General features: G+C 47.6%; 2 protein-coding genes across 6 annotated transcripts in view; both read left to right on the forward strand.

Annotated features, from left to right (window-relative positions):
• The window catches only part of UGT1A6 (UDP glucuronosyltransferase family 1 member A6), a 63,509-nt gene extending 60,477 nt beyond the window's left edge, over positions 1–3,032 (forward strand). For all 3 annotated transcript variants that reach the window (XM_055291041.1, XM_055291039.1, XM_055291040.1), the window contains exon 5: positions 1,993–3,032. In XM_055291041.1, the coding sequence (XP_055147016.1) occupies positions 1,993–2,290 (298 nt within the window). In that variant the 3' untranslated portion in view covers positions 2,291–3,032. The remainder of the gene's footprint in view (positions 1–1,992) is intronic.
• A 2,353-nt stretch (positions 3,033–5,385) lies between these two features.
• The window catches only part of MROH2A (maestro heat like repeat family member 2A), a 55,206-nt gene continuing 36,992 nt past the window's right edge, over positions 5,386–23,599 (forward strand). Inside the window, exons 1-12 of one of the 3 annotated variants that reach the window (XM_055291014.2) lie at positions 5,386–5,470; positions 9,054–9,161; positions 9,380–9,561; positions 13,495–13,626; positions 13,850–14,012; positions 17,153–17,251; positions 18,025–18,176; positions 18,703–18,846; positions 19,993–20,085; positions 20,307–20,385; positions 20,540–20,653; positions 23,220–23,296. In XM_055291014.2, the coding sequence (XP_055146989.1) occupies positions 9,068–9,161; positions 9,380–9,561; positions 13,495–13,626; positions 13,850–14,012; positions 17,153–17,251; positions 18,025–18,176; positions 18,703–18,846; positions 19,993–20,085; positions 20,307–20,385; positions 20,540–20,653; positions 23,220–23,296 (1,329 nt within the window). In that variant the 5' untranslated portion in view covers positions 5,386–5,470; positions 9,054–9,067. Of the gene's footprint in view, positions 5,471–8,040; positions 8,193–9,053; positions 9,162–9,379; positions 9,562–13,494; positions 13,627–13,849; positions 14,013–17,152; positions 17,252–18,024; positions 18,177–18,702; positions 18,847–19,992; positions 20,086–20,306; positions 20,386–20,539; positions 20,654–23,219; positions 23,297–23,599 lie in introns of those variants that run through there. The other 2 variants (XM_063645321.1, XM_055291013.2) reach the window with 2 other exon arrangements.

Raw genomic sequence — 23,599 nt, forward strand, 5'->3', positions numbered from 1 at the left:
ACAACCAGGCCACAATAGGTGCTCAATTACTATTGAATGAATGAATGAAAGTTCTGGCCAGGCGTGGTGGCTCATGCCGGTAGTCTCAACACTTTGGGAGGCCGAGGCAGGCGGATCACTTGAGGTTAGGAGTTCGAAACCAGCCTGGCCAACATGAAGGAACCTTATCTCTACCAAAAAAATATAAAAAAATTACCCAGGCATGGTGGTGTGTGCCTGTAATCCCAGCTATTTGGGAGGCTGAGGCAGGAAAATCACTTGAACCTGAGAGGTGGAGGTTGCAGTGAGCTGAGATTGTGCCACTCCACTCCAGCCTGGGTGACAGAGTGAGACTCCATCTTACTTAAAAAAAAAAAAAAAAAAAAAAGAAGGTTCCAAGAAAATCCATCTTAAGGTTTATGTAAAAGGAAGATGATATTTAACATGATTTATGGCCAAATACTAATATTACATTATAATAATGTTTCCAAATAACATTATAGATATGCTTAAAGACAGTGTATTAGGCTGTTCTTGCATTGCTGTAAAGAAATACCCAAGACTGGGTAATTTATAAAGAAAAGAGGTTTCATCGGCTTGTGTTTCTGCAGGCTGTACAGGAAGCATAGTGCTGACATCACTTGGCTGCTGAGGGAGCCTCAGGGACTTTTACTCACAGCAGAAGGCAATGCGGGAGCTTGCATGTCACATGGCAAAAGCAGGAGCAAGAGAGAGTTGGGGGGGAAGGTGCCACACGCTTTTTAATGACCGGCTCTCACAAGAACTCGTGAGAACTCACTATCAGGAAGACAGTATAAGCCACAAGGGATCCGACCCCATGATCCAAACATCTCCCATCAGGCCCCATCTCCAGCATTGGGGATTACAATTCAACATGAGATCTGAGTGTGGACAAATATCCAAACTATATCAGTCAACAGCGATCATAATTAGTCCTGAAATGGAGTGTCTTTTTTTTTTCTTTCTTCTCCCTTTTCTTTTCTACTTCCTCCTCCTTTTCCCTCTCCTCTTCAGCCTCCTCTTCATTCCTGTAGCACCAAGGGTTGAAGCACCTAACCCATTTTGGATTGAGATGTTCTGATTGGGCTATTAACACTGTCCAGAATAAACAGAAATACATTTTGCACTAAGTGGCTGCACAGACACTGCCTCATGCTAAATCTAGCACCTGGATAGTTTAATGTTTCAATGATGAATTACAAATATATTATCACCTTGGATTTGGCACTTACAAATGGCTTTTACTTTGGCCAGAGGTGGGTGTTTACAACTTCAAATAGGAGACTATTCATAATTTCTGACATGACGCTTTCCTTTCTTTATTTTACTGTATGAAAGTATAATGAAATTTCTCACAAAAATATCACTAAAAAGAAAAGAAGAAGAGTAGGAAGCAAGGTTAAAATATTTCTAAAATATAGTTTTGGTCTTTCTTTTTCTCCCTTCCTCCCTCCGTCCCTCTCTCCCTTCCTCTCTCCCTCCCTCCCTCTCTCCCTCCCTCCCTCTCTCCCTCCCTCCCTCTCTCCCTCCCTTCCGCCTTTCCTTGCTTCCTTCCCTCCTTCTCTTCCTTTTTTTCAAGAGATCAAGAACATTTATTAAGAATAAGGTTCTTAATTATAACCTTTCAGGTTATAATAGTAACACAGCCTGGGCAACACAGTAAGACCTTGTTTCTACAAAAAATTTAAAAATTCGCCAGACATAGTGGTGTATGACTGTAATTCCAGCTACTCTGGAGGCTGAGGCAGGAGGATGGCTTGAGCCCAGGAGTTGGAGGCTGCAGTGAGCCATGATTGTGCCACTGCACTTCAGCCTGGGCAACAGGGCAAGACTCTGTATCTAAAACCAACAACAACAACAACAAAAATAGAAACAGGTTTCCTTTCCCAAGTTTGGAAAGTCTAGTAGTCTTCCTAGGCAGCAATGAGCATAAAGAGAAGATTGTTCATACCACAGGTGTTCCAGGCATAACGCAACTGTCTTTGTGTTTAGCTACAAGGAGAACGTCATGCGCCTCTCCAGCCTTCACAAAGACCGCCCAGTGGAGCCGCTGGACCTGGCCGTGTTCTGGGTGGAGTTTGTGATGAGGCACAAGGGCGCGCCACACCTGCGCCCCGCAGCCCACGACCTCACCTGGTACCAGTACCATTCCCTGGACGTGATCGGTTTCCTCCTGGCCGTCGTGCTGACAGTGGCCGTCATCGCCTTTAAATGTTGTGCTTATGGCTACCGGAAATGCTTCGGGAAAAAAGGGCGAGTTAAGAAAGCCCACAAATCCAAGACCCATTGAGAAGTGGGTGGGAAATAAGGTAAAATTTTGAACCATTCCCTAGTCAGTTCCAAACTTGAAAACAGAATCAGTGTTAAATTCATTTTATTCTTATTAAGGAAATACTTTGCATAAATTAATCAGCCCCAGAGTGCTTTAAAAAATTCTCTTAAATAAAAATAATAGACTCGCTTAGTCAGTAAAGATATTTGAATATGTATCGTGCCCCCTCTGGTGTCTTTGATCAGGATGACATGTGCCATTTTTCAGAGGACGTGCTGACAGGCTGGCATTCTAGATTACTTTTCTTACTCCGAAACATGGCCTGTTTGAGAGTGCGGGATTCAAAGGTGGTCCCACCGCTGCCCCTACTGCAAATGGCAGTTTTAATCTTATCTTTTGGCTTCTGTAGATGGTTGCAATTGATCCTTAACCAATAATGATCGGTCCTCATCTCTGTCCATGCTTCATAGGTGCCACCTTGTGTGTTTAAAGAAGGGAACCTTTGTACCTTTAGAGCGTAGGTGAAATGAATGAATGGCTTGGAGTGCACTGAGAACAGCATATGATTTCTTGTTCTGGGGAAAAAGAATGATGCTATAAAATTGGTGGGTGGTGTATTTGAGAAGATAATCATTGCTTATGTCAAATGGAGCTGAATTTGATAAAAACCCAAAACACACCGATGAAGTGCTGGGCAAGTTTCCCTTTTTTTCATGTTTCCTACAACTAAAAATAAATTAATAAATTTATATAAATTCTATTTAAGTGTTTTCTCTTCACTGGTGTTGCATTTATTTATCGTTAAGTTGCATTTTCTAATTACAAAAGTAATGTATGATTGTGACAGAAAGTTTGGAAAATAATAGAGGTTCACACGCACACGCCTTCATTGTGTGCGCACACATAAATGCATGAGAAAAGAAAAATAACCGGTAATCACATCGTCCAGAAACAACCCCAGTTACAATTGTGGCAAATACACACTTATAAATATTGCAGATATATCAAGTATACCTAGTATTTGCTAACACTCTTGCTTCTACTCTGTCATGAAAATTCTCCCAAGGTGTTTTTGTATAATATTTAACTCATTTTCAGTGGCCAAGCAGTATTCTATTTCATGGATATACCAGGATTTATTTAACCACAACTTCTGGTTGGATTCACTCTTATTATTTTGTTTAATAAAAAAAAAAGACTTCGGCTGGGCACAGTGGCTCAGGCTTGTAATTCTAGCACTTTGGGAGGCCGAGGTGGGTGGATCACCTAAGATCGGGAGTTTGAGACCAGCCTGGCCAACGTGGCGAAACCCCGTCTCTACTAAAAATACAAAAAATTAGCCGGGTGTGGTTGCCAGCACCTGTAATCCCAGCTACTTGGGAGGCTGAGGCAGGAGAATTGCTTGAACCGGAGTCGGGGGGTTTGGGGGTCGGAAGTTGCAGTGAGTCCGCATCATGCCACTGCATTCCAGCCTGGGTGACACAGCCAGACTCTGTCTCAACAACAACAACAACAAAAATCTCACTGGACATGCTAGTAGCTAAGGCTTTCCACATATTCATGATTGCTTCTGTCGGAAAGTGCTTTACAACAAATTGCTAGTTGTCTCAGTCTGGGTTCCCCTGAGATGAGGATTCAAGGGCCAGGAGTTTATTTAGGAAGTAAAGGAAACACGGATAGAGGAGTAGCAGAGTGAGAAGGGGTGATGGCCATCCACAGCCGGCTCTCTTGTGGTCAATCGGAGCTTAATCCTGCTGGGTGACTCTGGGAGCCAGCGGAGAAAAGACACCCCAGACTTATCCCAACGAGGAGCACGACTGTTGGGTGCTTGAGTACTTGCCTCATCAGAGATGGAGATGTACTCCCAGGTAGTAGTAATTTCTCTGCCCTTCCATTAGGCCACAAAGGGGGCTCTGACAGTCAGAGAGAGCTGACGAGAAAAATACACACCCTTGTCACTGAAGAGGTACACAGGGGATCTGTGTGGGGCACCACCTGCACTGCTACCCTGGGCAAATAACTTGAGAAATCCCCATACTGCATCCCGAAACTTACTATCAGCATGTGAGGGAGACAGGTTCCCACACCCTCATTAGCACAAAGTACTATCTTGAAAAAGAAAGCCTGTCAGTTTGATAGGAGAAAAGCAGGATCTTCTTTACAATGTGCTTTTATTATGGTTATTATTAGAGGTTGCATTTCTTTTCAAGCTGATGAGCCGTCTGTGTTTATTTTTTGGAGGATACCCTTTGCCCACTTTCCTATTGGAGTGTATTACCCTGAGGATTTGGTAAGAGTGCTTCTTGCAGTCACCAGACTGTCCTTTTTTTCATGTACTGTACTTTCTCTACTTTTTTTTTTTGGCCTTGTTTTACTTTTTTCGTTTTGTATTACAAGCAGAAGTTTTAAATTTGTAAGCTTCAAATTGGAGCTAGGGTAGTGCGGAGAGTGAAGATTTCAGATTGTTCCCTGACCCCAGCTCCATCTCCTTCCCTAGGCAGTGGCTGGAACACATTCTGTCCACTATTTCCCTCTCTACATCCTTGAGGCTGTGCAGTCACCCCTCAGCTATGTTCACCCTTCTTCAAAACCCTTCCTGGTCCACCCGGGGACCATCTCTCGGCCTCACTGCCCCGGCTCCTTGACGCCCCAACCTCTCTCAGCGACCCCAAGCTGCCATGACCTCTAGCCAGCTCACGTTCATTTGCACCTTCGTGTCTGTAGCACTGAGGCACTCTTATTTACAAGCGAGAGAAGCCAACTCGGGATACCTTAAGCATAAAGAGTATTTTTCTAAGGAGACAGGCTTCTGACGACGCGAGGCTCACAGCCAGGCCTGTGCTGGGTGGAGCCTCCGCTTCTCGCTCCTGTCTCTGTTGGGTCAGAACGCCAGCTTTCCTCTTCTCTCTCCTTGGGGTCTTTTCGGCCCCTCGGTCCCCATATCCCTCTGCGCTAGCTCCCAAGATCCCACAAGAGACAGACTGGATTCTCTCTGGCCTAGAGTGCCACCTTCTTGAAAGTCAGAATCTGATTGGTCCAGCTGGATCAGGTGTCCACTCCCTGTCCAACCATCAATGCCGGGAGGGATTATGGAGAGAAAAACATGGCTCCCACCATCCCATTACTGTGGCTGCTTGGGTCAGGGGAGAGGGAGCTTTGTGAGCTGGGCAGAATCCATCCTGCAGAGGCTGCCTCTGGGTCAGTCATATGGTTTGGCTGTGTCCCCAGCCAAATCTCCTCTTGAATTGTAATTCCCATTACCCCCATATGTCATTAGAGGGACCTGGTGGGAAGTAATTTGAATTATGGGGGCAGTTATCTCCATGCTGTTTATGTGATAGTGAGTTCTCACAAGACCTGATGGTTTTATAAGGGGTTTTTCCCCCTCTTGCTCATACTTTCTCTTGCCTGCCACCATGTAAGATGTGCCCTTGCTCCTCCTTCACCTTCTGCCATGATTGTGAGGCCTCCACAGCCATGTGTAACTGTGAGTCCATGAAACCTCTTTTTCTTTATAAATTACCCAGTCTTGGGTATTTCTTCCTAGCAGTATGAAAATGGACTAATACAGTCAGCTTCTGCACAATATTTCTATTTTCCCACATTATGTCTTGGCCCTTTTGTGTATTTAAGCTCACAGGATGTTACAAATAAAGTGTTTTCTTATTTCCTGGGTAGTTCCCATAGAAGTAGAGGTGCAAAGTGCCATAGAGTGACAGCATCTAAGAGAAGCTGATTTTGTGAGTGGACTGTGAGTTCAATATTGTTGTTGTAATCAGAAAAAAAAAATGTATTTACTTTTTTTTTGTTTTTTGAGACCGAGTCTCGCTCTGTTGCCCAGGCTGAAGTACAGTGGTGTGATCTTGGCTCACTGCAACCTCCACCTCCTGGGTTCAAGCGATTCTTCCTGCCTTACCCTCCAGAGTAGCTGGGATTACAGGCACATGCCACCCCACCACGCCCAGCTAATTTTTGTATTTTTTAGTAGAGACAGGGTTTCCCCATGAAAAAAAGTATTTTCAATTTGGAAAACCAAGCAGAGGCCACTTTTTCCTCTCTGGTCTCACTGTCTCCATGTCCTCTCTAGATAACATGTTCAGGGGCCTCTTACTTTTGGCCATAGCTTACACACTCAACCTGTGTGTAATTTAAGAATGACCCCTTTCACCATTCCTCCTGATTGCCATATCCTTCACAATGTGACTTTGCAACTCTTCTCATGAAAAGGAGGAATCTATTTCTCCAGCCTGTGGGTCCTGGCTGGCCTGTGACCTGCCTTGCCTGACAGAATGTGGCAGATGACGAGCACTGGTTTCAAGTCTAGGCCTCAAGAAGCCTTCATATTCCCACTGACTGTCTCAGAACCCTGCCCAGCTGCTATGAGAACAGCCTGGGCGACCCCTGCTGCACGATGTCCCCATCACCCTAGTCACTTCAGCCAACAGCGAGCCAATGGCCAGCCCTCTAGCTGTCTGAGATGCATGAGTGAGACTCTAGTTGTGCTTTGCTGGACAAAGCACAGACCCACAGACCCATGCAGGTGACTCATACACTTGTGAACTTTAATAATTGGTTGTTTTCAGTCATTATGTTTTGAGGTGGTTTGTTACACAGCAATTGCTGACACATTCACTTCTGGCTCTAAATGTATCACTTTTCATGTGTTGAGTCCGAAGACCTTCAGAAGACAGAGATGTGTTCCACCTACCCTATATCCACTGCAGCATGGAAAGCCATACTTAGCTGCACACAGTGGGCAGGCAGTCTGGGCCTGTGGAATGGACTTGGCAACCACATCACCTCAGTGATCTTTCAAACGGAAAAGAAGGCTCAGTGGGGAGTGGGAGGAAGTAGTGCAGAGGGGCACTCCTGTGAAAGAAGGAGCATGGGATAGCTGCTTGTGTCTATTTCATGTTGATCAATGTATCTCCAAGTGCAGAACTAGGAACAATGCATGAATTTTATGGGGAAGAAACGTTGGGCGTGATGAGAAAGCTGATTTTCTAACCATCTGAATTTCATGAAGTAGAAAGAGGCTGGTCCTGAGAGTAATGAGCTCCCTCGTCTTAGAGGTGTCCAAGCACAGGCTGAGGAACTCCCATTTGGCTGGATGGGCAAACTTGGAGTGGAAATTCCACATAAGCAACCTTGGCCCTAGATGTCTCTGAGTTTTGTTCCTGCTGTCTTGCAGTGCATAGAAAGGTTTCCCAAAGGCCAATATTTCATTGTTCTACCTATGATCTGGATCATCTCTCCTAGCTACAAATGACAGCCCATCTTTGGGCTCCACTTTTGGTTTAGGAAATCAGGGTGCCTCCTCTCCTACCTGTCTTTGATGTTCTTTATCTTGTAAATATTCTGCTAGTGGAAATCCAATTTCTTATCCTGCAAGTCATCCAGTCCCTGGGAAGGAGGAGTGCTCTCGCCAAGGCCTCTCAGTCTGCCCCTCCTCTCCTCTCCAACTGTCCTCACCACACCTCCCCACCCAGGGCTCACATGACTGTGTTCCCCTGGGACTTGGTTGTAAGCTATCCCCACTTCTACCATCTCCCTTTCCCAAACAGGCCTCTGTACTTCAGCACACACATGTGAATAACAGAAATGTTGAATGACAACATGATGTGGAGTTTTCACCCCAGAGCCCTGTGCACTCTTCAAAGACCTGGGTTGATAGAGACTCAGGGAGGCAGTTGGATCTCAAAGTTCCAAGGGTCTGGGATCTAACGGTAATAGTTCTAGTGAAACCCTCCCACCCTGCCAGGAGACCCATTCCTATAAGAAATATGACTGAAGAGCCCAACTGTCTCACTTTGATAACCAATTCTGCCATTTGCATTTCCATTGATGTGTATTGGGCAAAGAGCAGAGCTTTTTCTTGTGGTTAATATCTGTTTAATCCAGAAGAAGACCTTAAGGAAAGGTCAGTATTTAGGTCCCAGAGTAGCTCTTTAAAATCCTTTAAAGGAAAAGGGAGTATGGGATAGTAAAGGGCCATGGGATGGATCTTTGAGGATCAAGGAACTTGGGACAGGAGGAGAAAGGGTCTGAGAGCCTTTATTCCACCATCTTGACATCTATGTTGGTGCTTCTCAATTTTTAAGAAGCTGTGGATGTTGAGAGAACCCCTTAAAGGAGTTATGAGAGATGCTGATATGGATTTCTCATTAGCCATTAATTATCAGTGTCTAGAAGAGAGGGAGATAGGGCTCTATTAAACTAAGGATATTATCTATTGCTGTGTAACAAATTATCATAAACTCAGTGGATTAAAAGAACATCCATTGATTATCTCACGGTTCCATGGGCCAGGAGTCTGGGCATGGCTTTCATTGGTCCTTTGTTTAGGGTCTCAGAGACTGCAGTCCTTTCTGGAGTTCAGCTTCCTCTTGCAAGCTCATGTGCTTATTGGAGAATTCAGTTTCTTATGGTTGTAGGACTGAGGCCCTCAGTTCCTTGCTACATGGCCCTCACCACAGGCAGTTTGCATCATGGCTGTTTACTTTTCAAGGCCAGTAGAATGTTTCTTTTCAATTTGATAAGAGGGAATCTCATGCGGTATAGTGTGATCATGGGAATGACATCCCACCATCTTTGCCATATGATGTAATCCACTAGAGAGGGTCACCCATCACCTTTGCCATTTTCTGTTGGTTAGAAGGAAATCACAGGTTCTACCCACACACTCTCAAGGGGATGGCTTTATTGAAGGGTATGGGTCGTTGGGGCCATCATAAGGTGTGTGTCGTACCCCGTATTTTACAAATTCTGTTGATCTCAAAAGAGCTTGAGGAAGAGATGACGGAAGCCACTACAGAAGCAGCAGTAGACTCTAGTGAGGAGGTGTCAGAGGAAAGAGATGACCTGGGACCTCTTGAATTACATGACAGCGGTAAGAATGTCATCCACATCTCTGCTTTCCTGCCCCATCTCAGACACTAACTCTTTGACTGCAGCCCCGGCCTAGGTCTCCTTTTCTCCATCTGCACAGTGGACATCATACCACACATAGAGCTGGAGCTGCACAGGTGGCGGCAAGGCCAGGGACACAAGGGCACTTCCTGTCATGGTCATTTCCACACTGCACCTGGGTGGCCTTTGTTTTCATAGGTACCTTTCAACAAGTCTTGAACCTCCTGGACATCATTGACAGTGAGTCAGCAAAGACGGACATGACAGGGGCAGGCCTTGACATGCGGAAGACCCTGGCCTCGGTGATAATCACGGAGAAGGCCACCACTGAGCCTTCTGTGGTGATAAACACTCTCATCCGCTGCCTGCAGGTGCCAGAGGTAGGGCCATCTTACCCACTGGGCTCAGCCACCTTTAGCTGTGTGTGCATCCATCCACCACCCAGCACATAGTTACTATCAGAGATGTGATGTATGGTACTGGGATACAGAGATGGGCAAGACTGTGAGGTGCTTACTCCTTGAGGACCAATTGGGACCTGAGATATTCATAATTTTTGAAGTTCAGAATTTTTAAAAGTTCCCTTGTCTTCTGACACAGTGGGTTTGGGAGCCATTGTCCTAGAGCACATGAGCTGAGTTGCAAAGATGTTGAGCCAGTGGGCATGGGAGAGTAAAGATACACCAGACACAGTGTCCAGGGATGTTTGGCTAGTGGGGAGATGCTTAGCTGGGTTAAGGGGCTGGGGTAGAGGATGTTGGAGGGAGTGATACAAAGTGCAACCAGGGGACCTGGTGGGCTTGTACAGACAAGGTTTGCATCACCTGGTACCAGACAAGGTTTTGGACTAGACAAGGGTTTGGAACAGAGCTGATCCAAACCTTGCTGGGCACCACCCCCAGAGTTTCTGATTGAGTAAGTCTGGGGTGGAGCCTGAGAATCAGCATTTCTAACAAGTTCCCAGGTGATGCCAAGGCTCATCTGGAGAGCATACTTTGAGAACTGTTGGATTTTAGACTACCCTTTTGCTTGGAGTAGGTAGCAAAGGGGTGCTATGAGCAGAGGAGCTTATTTTTAAAAAGCTTTATTATTTTTGTTGGATTTGGATTTGCATTTGCATTTTCCCCCTTTTATTTTTAGTTGACACATAACAATTGTACATATTTATAGAATACAAAGTGATATTTCAAAACATATATACAATGTGTAATGACCGAATCAGGGTAATTAGTATATCCAACACTGCAAACATCTATCATTTCTTTGTGTTGCAAGCATTCAAAACTGTTTCTCCTAGTTTTTTGAAAATATACAGTCAATCATTGTTAACCTTGATTCATAACCTACAGTGCTATAATCATTCATAACCTACATAATCATTCATAACCTACAGTGCTATAATCATTCATAACCTACATAATCATTCATAACCTACAGTGCTATAATCATTCATAACCTACATAATCATTCATAACCTACAGTGCTATAGAACACAAGAACTTATTCCTTCTCTCCTGCTGTAATTTTGTATCTTTTAATCAACTTCTCCCTATCCTCCCCTGCCCTTACCTTTCCCATACCCTAATACCGAAATTCTATTCTTGACTTCTATGAGCTCACCATTTTTATAGCTCCCATATATGAGTGAGAACATGTGGTATTTATCTATCTGTGCCTGACTCATTTCACTTGACATAATGTCCTCCAGTTTTATTCATGTTACTGTAAATGACAGGGTTTCTTTCTTTTTTATGGTTGAATAATATTCCGTTGTCTATATATACCACATTTTCTTTATCCCTTCATCCATTGATGGGTACTTAGGTTGATTCCATATCTTGGCTATTGTGAATAGTATTGCAATAAACATGAAAATGCAGATATCTCTTCGATACATTGACTTCCTTTCTTTTGGATACACACCCAGTAGTAGAATTGCTGGATCATATGGTAATTCTAGTTTTACTTTTTTTGAGAAACCTCCATAGAGCTTTCCATAATGGCTGTACTAATTTATAGTCTTACCAACAATGTGTGAGGTTTCCCCTTTCTCCACATCCTTGCTAGCATCTGTTATTTTCTATATTTTGGATAAAAGCCTTTTTAACTGGAGCGAAATAATATCTCATTGTGGTTTTGATTTGCATTTCTCTGATGATTAGTGAGGTTGAGCGTTTTTTATATCCCTGTTGGCCACTTGTATGCCTTCTTTTGAGAAATGTCTGTTCAGATCTTTTGCCCATTTTTAAATTGGATTTTTTTTTTTTTTTTTTTTTTTTTTTTTGCTATTGAGTTGTTTGAGCTCCTTGTATATTCTGGTTATTAATCCCTTGTAGGATGGAGAGATATTCTCCTATTCTGTGGGTTGTCTCTTCACTTTGTTCACTGTTTCCTTTGCTGTGCATAAGTTTTTTGCTTGACATAATCCCATTTGTCTATTTTTGCTTTTGTTGCCTGTGCTTTTGAGGTCTTACACAAAAAAATCTTTGTGCAAACCAATTTCCTGGAGCATTTCCCTAATGATTATTTTCTAGTAGTTTCATAGTTTCAGGTCTTGGATTTAAGTCTTTAATCCATTTTGATTTGATTTTTGCATATGGTGAGAGATAGGGGGTTAGTTTCATTCTTCTGCATATGGTTATCCAGTTTTCCCAGCACCATTTATTGAAGAGACTGTCCTTTCACCATTGTATGTGCCTAGCACCTTTGTCAAAAATGAGTTGACTGTAAATGCATGGATTGACATCTGGGCTCTCTATTCTGTTCCATTGGTCTATGTGCATGTTTTTATGCCAGTACCATGCTATTTTGGTTACTATGGCTTTAAAGTACATTTTGAAGTCAGGTAGTATGATGCCTCCAGCTTTACTCTTTTTGCTCAGGATTGGTTTGTCTGTTTGGAGTCTTATGGTTCTCTGTAAAAATTGTCTATAAAGAATGTCATTGGTATTTTTATAGAGATTTCAATGAATCTCTAAATTGCTTCTGGTAGTATTGTCATTTTGATAATATTAATTTTTCTATCAGTGAGCATGAAATAGCTTTCCATTTTTTGGCGTCTTCTTCAATTCTTTTCATCAGTGTTTTATAGTTTCCCTTGCATAGATCTTTCACTTCTTTGGTTAAATTTATTCCTTGGTATTTTATATTTTTGTAGCTATTGTAAATGAAATGGATTTCTTGGTTTCTTTTTCAAATTGGGTGAAGTGTTCTGTTGTTTGCCATTTGGCATATACTAATGTTACTGATTTTTGTATGTCAATTTTGTAATCTGCAACTTAACTAAATTTATTTATCAGTTCTAACAGTTTTGGATGGAGTCTTTGTATTTTTCTAGTATGAGATTGTGTCATCTGTGAACAAAGATAATTTGACTTCTTCCTATTTTGTATGCCCTTTGTTTCTTTCTCTTGCCTAATTGCTCTGGCCAGGACTTCCAGTATTATGTTGAAGAGCAGTGGCAAAAGTGGGCATTTTTGTCTTGTTCCAGATTTTAGAGGAAAGGCTTTCGATTTCTTCCATCTGGTACAATGTTAGCTGTGGGTTTGTCATATATGGCTTTTATTATCATGAGGTATGCTCTTTCTATACCCAGCTTGTTGAGTTTTTAAAAAGATCATAAAGGGCTGCTGAATTTATCAAATACTTTTTTTACCATATATTGAAATGATCATGTGACTGTTGTTCTTGGCTCTGTTAATGTGATGTATCACATTTATTGATTTGCGTGTATTGGACCATCCTTACATCCTTGGGATGAATCCCACTTGATCACGTTGAATGAAAGTGACTTGTCATGCCTGATTAAAAGTATTCTCAAATACGACCCTCCAGGTGTGATCTGGGATGTGCAATCTATCTGCCCAATCCCATCCTAAACCAGGTCATTTTCAGTGATGATAAGCGCTATCATGCAGGAATTGGAAGAGAGTAAGAGGCAATTTTCCTGGGCCCACAGACTCCCTCAATAGGCCAAAGGCAAGGTGAGCCTGCCTTCTTTGGGCTTTCAAGATGGCCAATGCCCCATGCATAGAGAACCTTGTGTGTTGATCACTTAACACCTGCCTTGCCAGATATTTACTGAAATCAGGGGCAGGAATACAGATACGCAAGTCATACTGATAGGGCCAGTGGGATGAGAAGGGCAGGAGAAGGGAAGCAGGAGGATTTAGACATGGAGGAATGGGGATCTAAGATTTGTGTGTTTGGAGGCTGGTGGTTTGGGTGTAGGGAAGGAGGACAGTGGGAGAGAGAGGTGGACTTGTGCCGGGGGCAGGGTGAGGTCCATTCCACCCACCATACTTGTTTCCCAGATATCCAGCCAGCGCAAGGTCAACATTTACAACATCCTCCAGGAGATCATCCAGCAGGAGGGGGAGCTGGAGGAGCAGTGCGTGCAGAGGCTGGTGGCCATTGCCTCCAAGGAGATGAGGGAGATCCCAGAGGTAGGACCCCAAGCTCCATCGGTGCCTTCCCTCTGCCAGCCCAGGAGCTGGGCCACTGGGGGCCTGGCCCAGGATGCCCACAGCCCTGTGCAGTTACCTCTTGGAGCAGGGGTAAGGCTGAGCCCAAGGGAGCCAGGCTGGTTGGAGAGAGCCTGGGGTAGAAGGGTTTTCATGGAGGCCCGGCTGGTGGTGGTGCCATATGTCCCTCTCCTGTCCCCTGCAGATGGAGGGCTATATGAAGGCAGAGGTGGCCAGCGACACACTGCTGGCTCTGTCCCAAAAGCACTTCAGCTTGGTCATGTATGAGCTGCAGCACCACCTCAAGCCCCTCAACCTCACTGATGAATTTGTCATCATCACACTGGCCAAGCTGGCCAATGGCAATGGTAGGGGTTGGAGGGCCCTCAGCCTGGCCCAGTGTGCCTTCCTGGTCTCTGCCTCTCTCTGCCCCTTCCATCTGTCCCTATGTTCACCTCTTCCCCTTCCCTTTCATTTCTCTCTTTTTCCCTCTAAAATTTATTCATTTTGTCTCTGCAGTCCTTTTGTCTCTTAGCTGTTAAGATTCTGTGTGTTCTGTCTCTCATCCTTCCTCCCCCTCTCTCCTGTCTCCCCTCAGCCTGCATTGTTCTGTCTTTCCATCTCTCTTTCTTTTTTAATTTCCTTCCTTCCTTCCTTCCTTCCTCTTTCGTTTCCTTTTTTATTGCCTGCCTGACTTACTCCTTCCCCTCCCTCCCCCTTTCTTTTTCTCCTTCCTTCCTTCGTCCCTCCCTTCCTCCCTCCCACCCTCCCTTTGTCCCCTTTCTTCTCTCCTTCGTTCCTCCCTCCCTCCCTTCCTTCCTTGTTTCCTTCTCTCCTTCCTTCCTCCCTCCCTCCCTCCCTCCTTCCTTCCTTTCCTTTTTTATTGCCTGCCTTACTTACTCCTTCCCTTCCCTCTTTCTTTTTCTCCTTCCTTCCTTCATCCCTCCCTTCCTTCCTCTCTTCCTTCCTCCCTTCCTCCATCCCTTCCTCCTTCCCACCCTTCTTTCCTACCCTCTTTTCTTCTCTCCTTCCTTCCTTCCTTCCCTCCCTTTCTGCGTGTTTCTGCCTCTCATCCTTCTTCCCCTCTCTCTCCTGTCTCCCCTCCACCTGCATTGTTCTGTCTTTCCATCTCTTTCTTTTTCAATTTCCTTCCTTCCTTCCTCCTTCCTTTCCTTTTTAATTGCCTGCCTTGCTTACTCTTTCCCCTCCCTCCCCCTTTCTTTTTCTCCTTCCTTCCTTCCTTCCTCCCTCCCTCCCTCCTTCCCCTTCCCCCCCTCCCTCCCTCCCTCCCTCCCTCCCTCCCTTCCTTCCTTCCTTCCTCCCTCCCTCCCTCCCTCCTTCCCCTTCCCCTTCCCCCCCTCCCTCCCTCCCTCCCTCCCTTCCTTCCTTCCTTCCTTCTCCATCCTCCCTCCCTTCCTTTCACCCAGAAGCATGCACTGAGCTCCTACTCCATGCAGGCCTTGTGGCGGGTACCTGGCCACTACAATAAATAAGACACACATGGCTCCTGTGCTCAGAAGGGACCAACAGGCAAACAAGGAAATAGACGTTTATAACGGGAGGTGACGTGTATGAAGAGAGCAGCCAAATGGGCGTTTGAGATCTGGCCAATGGAGGGGACCCCATCTCTGCAGCCCTTGTTGAGGTAGCGATATTTCAGCTAAGACCTGAAGGCAGAGAGGAGGACATCCGTGTGAAGCATGGGATGGGGAGAGCCTTCCACACGGAGAGAACATTGCAGAGGCTCTGGGGCACAGAAGGGCTTGGATTCTCTGAAGAGTTGAGAAGTGGCTGTGGCTGGAGTTAAGGAGTGAGAGAGAGATGAGGGGGAGAGTCAGGCAGGGCCTTGGGGACGTCACCTGGGGCACTAGGAAGCTATAGAAGGACGTTAAGCTGCAGGGTTGCCTGGTGAATGCAGGTTGTGGGAAGGCCTTTCTGACTGTTGCCTGGATGGAGAGGGACTAGGAGGTGGGTACTTGTGATGGTGGCTGGGCTGGGAAGCACGTGGTGAGGGGTGACAGGTGGGAAGGGGCTCTGAGACGGGACCTGCTGAGGAAGGGGGAAGGAGCAGAGGCAGCAAGCCACTGGGAGCGTGTTGGCCTCCTTTACCAAGCTAGAAGCACTGAGAGTTGGGAGCTCAAGTGAAGAACCTCTTGCTGTGTGTGGAGCTCATGTTGCCTGTGGGAGCCCCCAGGGGAGAGGTGGAGGGGGCAGTTGATTTGTGGTGCGGAGTTCAGAGGGCAGGTCTGGGCTTGGCTTTGGTTCTTAGTGACCTCAGAGTGTAGGTGATGATCAAAGCCATTGATACCCGGGAGTGAAAGTAGAGAGAGGACCCCGCCTGGAGGGGTCCTGGCATTGGCAAGGCTCGGGAGGAGCTGTAAGAGACAGCGTGGAATGTGAGGCCTGGCACAGGGAGAACAATCTCAAGGGGTGGAGGCCCCCGTGATGCCCATCCTGCCAAGGGGTCCAGTGAGATAAGGCTGGAGAAGGCGGGAGGTGGAAGAGCTTCACGGCTTGCTGGGGATAAAGGCCTGGATGGAGTGGGAGGGGAGGAAGGGAAGGCAGGCCTGGAAAGAGGACAAGGGACAGCAGAGAGGGGGATTATTATGAAGTCTGAAGATGGGGGCGCACTCAGGGTGGTGGAGTGGAGGGGCCTGCCTCCTATCGCAGGGTGGCCTGTTACGGCTCCCTTCCTTCCTCCATCTGCTCTTTTTCTCTGCTGGCCTCGTGCCTTCTCTCAGTTCCTTGCTCTCACCTGCTGTCTCCCTGCTTCTGTGTTCGCCCAAGAACGTTTGTGGGACCCCTGAAGGAGGCTGGCCTGCGTCCGGGAGGACGGACGCACTCTGGGAGCTGCTTCTTTCTGCTTCTTGCCCCCACTTCCCTGGGGCTCCTCTGTCCTCTCTTCCCTCCCTCTCTCGGACCTCTTCCTTCTCCTGGTCCTCTCCCTTCTTCCCTTTTCTCCCCTTTTGCCTGGCTTTCTTCCTGTGTCACCTGCTCCTAGCTCACTTGTAGCTCACTTTTTTTTTTTTTTTTTTTTTTGAGATGGAGTCTCGCTCTGTCACCCAGGCTGGAGTGCAGTGGCACAATCTCGGCTCACTGCAAGCTCTGCCTCCTGGGTTCACACCATTCTCCTACCTCAGCCTCCCGAGTAGCTGGGACTACAGGCGCCCGCCACTACACCCGGCTAATTTTTTGTATTTTTAGTAGAGATGGGGTTTCAACCGTGTTAGCCAGGATGGTCTCGATCTCCTGACCTCGTGATCCCCCCACCTCGGCCTCCCGAAGTGCTGGGATTACAGGCGTGAGCCACCATGCCCAGCCTTCTAGCTCATTTTTTAATGCTTTTCTGACTCCCAGACTATTTCCTGAGCCCCAGCCAGGGCAGAGGGCTAAGCCAGCTCTGGACTATCAGGGGTTGGAGGTGGAGGGCAGCAGGGTTGTCCTCTCTGCCTTCTCCCTGCTCGTCCCCAGCCCCAACTCCCTTTAATCATCCCTCACAACCTCACAGTGTTTGAGTTCATGCCATACATGGGCATCACCCTGGCTACCATATTCACCATGCTGAGACTTGCCAATGAAGCCAAGATACGCCAGGCGATCTGCGGTGGTGAGTTTCCCACTTGGGCCTGCAGGTCTGGCTCGATCAGGGCGCCGGAGGGAGACTGCTGGGTAAGGAGCAGATGGAGGGGTTGTTGAAAAAGAGGTGCACTGTTCATTTGTTCTCCAAAGAAGTTTGCTTAATCTTTTACTTCGTGTGGCCTCTGATTGACTGCCTAGGGCACAAGAGGCTGAGACACGGTGGGGGCCTTTTAGAAGATCCTGGCTTAGAGGGAAGAAGCTGCTACTGTGACTCCATTTAGCTTGCTTTGTAGTTAAGCACTTCACGAGACCACAGAACAGCAATGAGCATTCACAGGAGAGGGAGACTGGGGAAAACAGCTCCATGTGGAGTTTGACGGGGGCTGGTCTTAGATGCTATTTCAATCTGATCACCTTGCCCCAGATGTTGATTACTTAATGTTCTTGTGGGCCTATAAAAAGCCCCAGTGCCTGAGAAAAAGAGGGCCACATGTGTTCACTGTTCACTGCCCTCTGACCTGGAATCCCCAGGTTGTGGGCAGGGTCATACTCCAGGCCTCGCCCTTGACCCCATCTGTGTCCTTGAAGGAGAGGGACCCAGACACCCCTGAGTGCTCAGTTCTCTCACACACAGGCATGCAGGGTAAAAATGAAGGTGCTGTGGGGGGTTGGAAGGGCAGGGTGCAGCCTGCTCACTATGGCAAGGCATGAGCACCTCCTCTCGGGAAGCTGGGCTGGGAAGGCTTGGTTCTGCTTCCAGCCTCTCTGGCGCCAAGTGCATTCCCCTGTTGCCGTTGGTAGCCATGGAGACCTTCTGTGAGACGGTGCAGTTTTATCTGAAGCACCTGGAGGAGAGCGTGTACCCCGTGATGACCGAGGAGCAGTTTGCCCTGAAGGTGTTCCCCATGTATCGCTACTTCGTGACAGTGTGGCTGAGGCACCACAACCCCGAGGTGAGATGCACCCCTCTTAGGAGGGCCTGGTGGTCCCCAGGCCACAGCTCCCCAGCCTGTGGGGCCGGGAGGTGCTGAGAGACCATTGGGTCCAGACTTACTCCCAGGACCCTAGCAGGCAGTGACCTGAGTCATGGCAGAGCCGGGGAACTCATGGATGCTGAACGGCTGGGACCTAGGGGCCTCATTCATGAGACCAGCCTTGATGAAGGTTGGTGATAATCCTGAGAGCACTTGTGACCTGCTGGGCACTCTACCATGGGAGCAATTTTCACACCCACTCTGTGATATAGGACTAGTTGACAAATGAGAAAACTCAGGCACAGAGAGGTTAAGTACCTGCTCAAGGTCATGTGGCTGCTAAGTGGGAGGGACTCAAACCTGGTCGCCTGTGCAGGAAAGACCTTGCTCTGCTTCTGAGGCCCCTTCTGTCCTGTGTCCTTGGATTCTGTGACTGGGGCTGAGGTCACTGGCCTTGCTGGAGGGTGGTGAGACAATGAGTCCCAGAGCTGGTTTCCGGTGGCAGGTGAAGCTGGGGGTGATCAAGTCCCTGAAGCCCATGCTCGGCCTCCTTCTGCCCAACGATGACCTGCGGGAGCAGGTCTACGACTACATCCCCCTGCTGCTGGCAGAGTACCAGGGCGGCCTGGAGGCGCTCTTCATCACACAGGTGAGTGGCCAGGCAGCCACGGCTCTGGGCAGGAGGCTTAGGGAATTGGGGGCTCCCAAGTGTTTAAGGGGGATGAGTAGGAGCCGGGGGGATGTCAGATATTTTGACACTGTGTCAGCAACCCGACATCTGTGCCGTGAGAGGGAGGCGTGTGGAGCCTGGCACCCATGGGACTCGTGGGAAATGAACACTGCCCTTCCAGGTGGAAGGGACCAGGTCCTGGTCCCTCGGAGGCTGCAGTGAGGCTGTGGCCTTTGCATTAGTTTGTTAGGGTTGCTGTAACAAAGAACCACACATGGGTAGCTTGAAACAACAGAGATGTATTCTCTCTACAACCTGGAGGTCAGGAGTCCAAACTCAGGGTGTTGGCAGGGCTGTGCTCCTTCTGAAGGCTCTAAGGAAGCAAGCTCTCTTGCCTCTTCCAGCTTCTGGTGGCCCCACGTGTTCTGTGACAGTGGCGGCATCACTCCGATCTCTCCCTTCCTCGTTGCGTGGCCTTTCCCTGTGTGTCCCTCTGTGTCCTCTTCTTACAAGGACACCTACCCAAAATCCAGGATGATCTCACCTCGAGATCCTGAACTAATTCCATCACAAAGACCCTATTTCCAAATAAGGTCACATTCTCAGATTCTGAGCAAGCCTGAATTTGGGAAGGACACCAGTCAACTCAAGACAGCCTTGGTAAAGGGGTGAGATGTGTGAGATGGAGCCATTGCAGTGTTCCGAGTGGACTGTGGCTGGAGCTGGTGCCCATGTAAAGGGATCACTCATCTATAAGCAGGGTGTGGGTCTCAGCTCTTAAAGCAAGGAGTGGAAAGGGATGTGACTGATTTAGGAGCCATTTGTAGATCATTCTGGCTAAAGAATGGGATTCACTTTTAGGTGAAGGAGGCCTTGAATGCCACACTCAGCGGCCTAGTGCAGCACTTCCCAAGCCTTGCTGTGGTTAGGAACAACCTGGGGGCTGGGTGAAATGCAGGCTTGGATTCAGCAGGACTGGGGTAGGTCCTGAGAGTCTGCATTTCTAATCAGCTCCCAGGGAATGCTGATGCTCAGTGGGTCAGTGGGCCCGTGAGTAGCAAGGGTCTAGAGTTTGACCTTGAGTTGGTAGAAGGCCACCTGCCACCATTTGCCTATCCACTGCAGGTCTTGAGGCAGATCCTGGAAGTGTCAGTCATTACCAACACCCCCGTCCCCCAAATGCAGCTACACACCATTTTCACAGAACTGCACGTCCAGGTGAGGCCGGCAAGCTCGGCTGGACAAGGGCATTCTCTGGGTGGATCAGCAGGAAGCTGGCAGCGGGAGGTGGCCTGGCCCACAACTCACTCGTGTGCCTCCTGTATCCTGATGGGGTGTGAGGCTGTGGTGCCCATGCAGCCTCAGGTACGGTCAGCTGGGCTGCCCCTGCATCTGTGTCTCTGTGATCTCCTCCACCCTCACTGCACGTCCCTCCCCAGGTGTGCAACAAGGCCCCGGCCCAGCATCAGTACAGCAGCCAGAACCTGATGGAGATGGTGCACTGCTTCGTAGCCCTTGGTGAGGCTCTGCGGCAGGGTGCTCCCTGCCTGCCCCGAGGCCGGCAGGGGGTCACTAGGAGTCCTGGCCGCTCTGAGCGCTGGGTCTGGGACTGCCTTGCTGGGCCTGCTCTGGACCCGGTGAGCATGACTAAAGCTGTCCTTCCACGCTGCAGCTCGCTCCTACCCCAAGGAGCTGATGAAGTTCTTCTTCAGCCAGATGGAGACAAACAAGGAGGCCGTCCGCGTGGGGACTCTGAATCTGATTAGGGCTATAGTGAGCGCAGATGGTGAGCAAGGCAGGGTGGGCGGGGCGGGCGGGGCAGGCAGGGTGGAGGACAAGGGAGGCAAGTTTCATTCATGTCCGGGCGTTGCCACTTCCGAGACAATACTGGGTGGGCCAAGAAAGCCAAGGTTCTCGACTGCTTTGCATTTTCGAAGCTTTAACCTCATCAGCACTGTGGCTTACCCTCCCGACGCCCAACCCTCTGAGTCCGAATTGTTAACCTGAATCCCCCTGCTAACCTCCGAAGCTCAATCACAGGCCGGATATAAGGCCAAACTACACCACACGGGCATAACTCTGAAGCCCTGTGGACTCAATGCTCAACCATAGGCTACACATCTGATTCTAATTCCTAAGCCCAAACTCTAAACCTCGCCCAGATATTGAAAGAGAACCCCTGTCCCTAACCAAGGCACTAGCTCACACTGTGCCTTTGTGTGAATAAGAAGGCCCCTGTTGGCAGCACGCAGCCCTACAGGTACATAATGGTTAGAAGAGCATGGGCAGCTCCCGCTCAGCCCTAAAGTCGGGTAGCTTTGTTCAGTGCACAAATTGGGCAACTGTATATAAAGGGCCTTGTGCTGCCATTAAACCTAAATGCACATTTAAACAACAGTGAAATCCTTTTTACCTATTCAATGAATAGAGATGATAATGGCTAGAGTTCACCTGGTCATTTTTCTGTAAAAGGCCAGATATATTTTTGGCTTTGCAGGCCATATAGTGTCTTTGACAATTACTCAGCTCTACCATTGCAGACCAAAAACAGCTGTGGAGTCCTGAGCATGGCTGGTTTTGTAAACTTTATTTACAAAAACAGGCTGTGGGTTATACTTTGCTTATTGCTAGTCTAGGGTGACAAGAAACCACCTGTGATACTTCACTGACAGAGATGTAAATCAATAAAGGATTTGGGGTGCTCAGCTGGATAGGGACCAACATTTACACTCAACAATCCAAATTTTTGTCAACCATCCAAAGGAAATAATTTCCCAAAAGTAATTGGACAAAAGTGCTCATTAAAACATTGTATTAAAAGCAAAGCATGAGAAACAGCCTAAATGTTTTTCTGTAGGGAATTTGTGGAATGAACAATATATCTGCATAATGGAATATTATGCAGCTATTAAAAAGTATGTAGTCAATCCACTTTTTGTGGTAAAGCTGCCCTCTTTCTATTAAGTGTAACAATACAACGTGGGGCAGTATTTATAGCATGACCTTAGTGATGTGGAAGAAATCTATGTTCATTTATGCATAAACAGGTCTGGAAGGACAAAATCTATTAAAAAGTGGCTATTTTTTATTTTAATTTTGCAATGAACATACACTATTTTTTTCTTTCATTCAGGGAAATTAGATCTTTTTTTCTTTTAATTTTACTCTAAGTTGTGGGATACATATGCTGAACATGCAGGTTTGTTACATAGGTATACATGTGCCATGGTGGTTTTCTGCACCCATCAACCCATCATCTAGGTTTTAAGCCCTGCATGCATGAAGTATTTGCCCTAATGCTCTCCCTCCCCTTTCCCCCAACCCTCTGGCAGGCCCTGGTGTGTGATGTTCCCCTCCCTATGTCCATGTATTCTCACTGTTCAACTCCCACTTATGAGTGAGAACATGTGGTGTTTGGTTTTCTGTTCCTGGGTTAGTTTGCTGAAGATGATGGTTTCCAGCTTAGACTGGATAAAGAAAATGTGGCACATATACACCATGGAATACTATGCAGCCATATACTATTTTTATAATCAGAAACAGTTTCCATCTTCAAGATGAAAACTCTCAATTGTCTCATGCTCACGTAGTGCTTGACTGCCACCTTCTACCTGCTCTCATTTCCTTTTTCCTACTCTGGGGTTGACTTAATAACATCTAGCCTTGAGTGCAGTATCATCCTGAATGTCTAAGTCTACCTCCATCCACACCAGCCCTCTCCAGAACCTTCTCACGGCTCTTTCTTGCCCCTCTTAAGCTTCCTCCTTTAGTTGGGTGTGCTGTCATCAGTTGTACAACTAGCAAACACTCACCCAGCGCTTATGGTGTGCCAGGCACTGTGTTAACTCTGTGAGAGAGGCACTGTCATTATCCACACTTTACAGGCGAGGAAACTGAGGCACAGAGGGGCTATGTAATTCACTCTAGGTCCCACAGCTGGGATGTGGTGGAGCCAGGATTTGAACCCAGGCAAGGCCTGGTGTCAGGATCCATGCTTTTCACGGTGGTGCTTTGCAACCTCTGTGTGCCCACTGCATGCCCACTTCGTGCCCAGTGCTCTGTTCCCAGCTGCAGGGCACTAAAGAGCTCGTAGGCAGAGATCTTGCCCTCAAGGCGAGTTCACCTGGGTTCAAATGAGATACACGCAAAGCAGTGGCCAAGGGAACAAGGCGTGGAAACAACAGAGGGGAGGGAGATGGCCAGGGAGAGCCTGGCCGGGGAGGCTCCTAAGAAAGTGCCCCTGAGCTTGGGGAATGTGGGAGGAGACAGAACGAGAGGCCCTGATGTGGGGCGAGCCACTTGACATCTCCCTGAGCCGCAGCCCTCCAGCCCACCCAGTTTTCCTCCTTCAGAGCCCAGGATGAGTATCAGAGCCATCAACCTGGCTATCCGGATGGTCAAGAACACCATCTCTGATACCCGGTCCAAGGTAACAGGGCAGAGACCTGGAAATGGGGGGCACTCGGGGAACCCTGCCAGGGAGGCAAAGGGAAGTCTGGACTCTGGGAGGCAGAGGCTTTTGATGGAAAACCCTGCTTTCCATCAGGTCTGGACTGGGGCTGCAGGATGGCGAGGCCAGTGAAAGCTGAGGTTCCACTCTCGAGACCTCATTCTCTCCATGGATCTAGAGTTTTCGAGTGGTGTGTCTCAGGCACCACCTTGGACCCAGCAGAGGCCGAGTAAATCCAGCTGCAGCTGGAGTCACTGGGCTGCTAAGGGTTTTGTGAGGTCT

Source organism: Symphalangus syndactylus, chromosome 8 (assembly GCF_028878055.3).
Source record: "Symphalangus syndactylus isolate Jambi chromosome 8, NHGRI_mSymSyn1-v2.1_pri, whole genome shotgun sequence".
Classification (NCBI taxonomy): Eukaryota; Metazoa; Chordata; class Mammalia; order Primates; family Hylobatidae; genus Symphalangus; species Symphalangus syndactylus.